Source organism: Orycteropus afer, unplaced genomic scaffold, assembly GCF_000298275.1.
Source record: "Orycteropus afer afer isolate SDZICR_OR568_19922 unplaced genomic scaffold, OryAfe1.0 scaffold00103, whole genome shotgun sequence".
NCBI lineage: Eukaryota > Metazoa > Chordata > Mammalia > Tubulidentata > Orycteropodidae > Orycteropus > Orycteropus afer.
Genome location: NW_006921690.1, coordinates 9,088,680 through 9,092,770, shown reverse-complemented (window position 1 = coordinate 9,092,770; position 4,091 = coordinate 9,088,680). Strand labels below are relative to the sequence as shown.

General features: G+C 38.9%; 1 protein-coding gene across 1 annotated transcript in view; it reads right to left on the bottom strand.

The window, feature by feature from the left end:
- Window positions 1-840: 840 nt before the first annotated feature.
- The window catches only part of MPPED2 (metallophosphoesterase domain containing 2), a 220,206-nt gene continuing 216,955 nt past the window's right edge, over window positions 841-4,091 (bottom strand). The window contains exons 5-6 of the mRNA XM_007943298.2: window positions 3,792-3,905; window positions 841-959 (exon numbers count right to left, since the gene is read on the bottom strand). Of these exons, the coding sequence (XP_007941489.1) occupies window positions 841-959; window positions 3,792-3,905 (233 nt within the window). The remainder of the gene's footprint in view (window positions 960-3,791; window positions 3,906-4,091) is intronic.

The following is a 4,091-nucleotide window of genomic DNA, read 5'->3' as shown; positions in this document are numbered from 1 at the left end:
CTAACTTAGTCATAATACACAAAAAATACTTATATATATAAACCCATATTGAAAAGGAGTCTGCACGTTCACTTTTTTTTTTTTTACTGCATGAAATACCTGCTCCTGACAGATTCCATTTCCATATTTTTAAAGCTAAAATAATTTAAAAAAGAAACAAACAATGAGACCTTGTATAAGCACAATATGGATCTCACTAGCTAAGCCATCCTTCCAACAAGGGCCGGTTTCTTCCCTGGACAGAGCTTTCTTTACAGTGAGAATGTGGAAGAAGTCTTTTTCCACATCTAGTTTTGTTGAGAAGATTGCTATAAATCAGGCCACATCTGCAAAAAAGAGGTATTACCAAGAAAACAATGACAAAAGAAACAACAAAATATCAAAAAATAAAATACTTCCAATAATACTCTTAAACAGTTGTGCAAATTTGGGTGGTTTTTTTTTTTTTTTTTTTTTAAAAAAAAACACTGCCTACATGTTTCTTCTTCTTTTTTTTTCCTCCAGCTTAAAGCATATTAAAATAAGATTTCTATCACTTTTTTTTTTTTTTAAAAAAAAAAAAGCTTGGCTGTCCTTTGGCGAACACTAACAATGGCGTGGCCTTTGAGAAAACAGAAGTTATTTTACAAATTCACAATGCTCCTTTGATTTCAAATGGATGCCCCATTTCAAGAAAGAAAAATAAAGGAGAAGCACAACCTCTAGCATCGTTCATGTTCCAGCATTTACAAAAAGGACTTACGGGATTTGGAAATAAACAAGTAAGAGAATGTAAGTTTTATAATTAGAAAAATGGCAGTTTATAGACCTTTCCTCACATTCCAATTGAGCATTAGAGCTTCAGGAACCCTGTGGGTTTGGAAGGTCAAATATAATTGGAGGGTTGGTCGGTTGAAAGCTGACTGTACACGTTGAGGCATTGATGTAGGTTGTGTAACCATCCGTCATGATGCCATAACCTGTGGGGAGAGAGTGTCACACTTACTGCAATATGTAGAAATAATGGTGACTTAATGCATGTCCATCAGGCAAGGAAAACACACACAAAAAAGTATTTGCCAGTGAATAGTGACATGAAATTCAGTTGAGTCTTTCTGGACATAACAGCTTTCAGGAGCTGTCACCTAATTTTATTCTATTTTTATTAAAGGAACAGTCCTCTATTTCAAAGGAAATTGGATTTTTTTTAAATTTCTTATTGAAACACTAAACTTGTGTGTGGGGGTAAGGGTGTGGTTTCTTTACCAGTGAGAAAAAAAGAAAAGTATTTTCCCTCTTTTAAAAATATTATTTTTATTTCTAAGCGTTATATTTACTAGTGAGTTCTGGGGAACAAAAGGAGTGACATGAGAAACTCCTGAGACCCAAAGACACCCAAACTCCAAGTGGGCTTCCGGGCAGGTAAAGGAGGGAAAGAACATGCAATTGAGAAGGAGGAGATGGGGGTGCACTGCTCACTTATCTATGCAGTACTCCTTAACCTGCTACAACAGACCTTAATAATGAATTTGATCCCATTTTACTTGAATTGTGTGGTATCCATGAACAGCTCCATTTCACTCAAAAGCATAACTAGTCAAATGTCCAGGTGACACAAGGAAACATCACATTGGGACACTTTTTCCTAAGCACACTTTAACCAAAAAAAAAAAAAACAAAACAAAAACCCATTGCCAGAGTTCTTTCTGACTTACAGTGACTCTATAGGATAGGGTAGAACTACCCCATAGGGTTTCCAAAGCTGTAACCTTTACGGAAGTTGAATGTCACATCTTTCTCCTACAGAGGGGCTGGTGGCTTCAAACCGACAACCTTTCAGTGAATAGCCAAGCACTTAACCTTGGCTTCCTTAAGCATACTTGGACACTGAATCAAAACTGACCTACTGAAGAAGGCTAAGAAAGTTTCTCTGGATCTTTGGTATTTACTTTCCTTTCAAAAACTTCAATATATTGAAATTTTTAGCATGTTTGTAAATTTCCCTGGATACTTTGTATTTGCTGCCTTATATTCTCTGAAAGAATCTGTAATTCTAGGTTGTATCAGGCTCTTATGGCACAGAAAAATATGCTCATGGAAAAAATTAAAAATTACCAGGATTTACAGAAATAACTGGTGAGGTTCCCCCCACACCACCCCACCCATTTGCTAAAAATTCCCCAAGTAAGCTTGTGGAGAGCTTAATGCGGGTCAATGGAAGGATCTCTTAAGAAAAAGAAGAGTCATTTCATTGTGCAGTGTTTAGTTCTGGAGTCATAAAGTCTTGTTATCTCTCTCCATCAAGAGGTTGGTATTTGCCCTCTCGCTGCCCTCTTTAGTTGTCTTAAGTGAATAAAAGCAAGACATATTTGAATATGATCTCCTCCCTTTTTAGCAAGTTTATTGTTTTGGGGCTTCAGTGGAATTCCCCAATTGTCAGTTTAGGTAGTTTAAAGCTAATTAATGATTATAAAAATAAATGATGAAATGCAAACTCACAGGCATGCTGCAAGAATTCAAACCTGTTGTCAAGATAATGGCCCCAAAGGTGAGCTCCCATGTCTCTGTCTCCCCTCTGTGCACCTCTCCCCTAGCATGTCTTAGACAGATGCCCTCCTTTCCAGGGAGTAAGGGATAGGCTCAAAGTCAAGGCAGACTCACAGGAGCATCACCCCTCTTTTCCATCCACTTAGCTGATGCCTGCACTTGGAGCACGTGCAATTTTCTGGGCTTCTGTTGGATGGTTTTCAATATGCTTTTTTACCTTTTCTAACCAGGAAGCCACTAGACGTGTGGGCTTTGGAAGCAAACTTTGTTTTTTGCCTCATCAAGCACATAACCCTAAACACCTCAACTTGACTGCAGATTCTTAAATAACACCAGAGAGCAGTTGTAGGCAGCGTCTGGAGAGAACACGGAGGCTGCTTTCCTAAACGCACCTGCTGCACACTAGCATGTGGGACCGGGCAGCTTAGGAGGGCCACATAACCAAGGCTTGAAGAAAGAGGCTTTGTATCTGTCCATAGGTCAAGTTACCCCTGGCCTGAAAATGGCAGAGCAGACAAAGCCCAAAGCCCCAAAGGTTCCTGTGAGGACTCTGGGTTCTGTAAACTTGACTCAGCTTACCCTTGAAAGGCAGATAATGGCAACTAGACTAGTTTCTTTTCAGGGAAGACCTAATTGCTCTTTCTCACTCAACTAATAGTCCTAATAATTTCTGAGAAGTCTGAAATGGTTTTCTAAGGTTACTAAGGAATGTCTCCCTGCAAATGTACAAGTTCCTGCCACTTCTGTTACACAGCTTTTACGGTATGCCTGAAGTTACAGTAGAGAATGTCTTATCTTTCTGGGTCTTTGCGTATATTCTATATGAAATACAATATTTATAGGTTGGAAAGGACTATGAAAGTTATTTAGTCTAATAGCTGGGCCATTTCCTCTAACTTTCTTAAATAGAAAAATTTTCCATATTTAACTCAGAGTTGCTTTACAGTAGTGGTTAGCAAACATTCCTCAACAGAGCCCAAAGATTCCAGAAATTGTCTTGGGGAGTGCTGGGTTTGGGATAAGGCATGCCAGACCTGCTTCCCACCCTCCACTCTGCTTAAAACAGAGCAGCTCCACGTAAAATATTTATCATCTTTATATGGTCAGAACTCCTTAGAACATTTCATATTATAAAAAGTATTCCACTGCTAAAAACAGTTTGAAAAGCCCTGCTGCAGTTATTCCCACCTTTGCTAAGGTCTCCCCTTGTAGAATGAGGTCATGAATAATGACACATGCTGGGAATTCCTTTCTTCTGTTCTTACCTTCATGTATTCCACCAAACACGTGGAGCTTGGGCCGGACTCGCCTTTGGACTGTGTTTAACAGCTCCACACAGCCCACTCTTTGAAGCTCCTTTGGAACCCAGTCTCGAAAACCTATGGGCAAAATGCAATCGATACTCTCAATTTTCTTCCTGCAGGTAAGGTTTCATTTAGATTTTCAGGAAGCCATAACTCATAGAAGGTTTATTACATTATCTGTAATCCTCGCCTCTCCATTAATGCTCACAATGGCTTTTAAGAAACTTTTCTCTTGTCACTTTGTCTGCTTTAGGTCTGTGA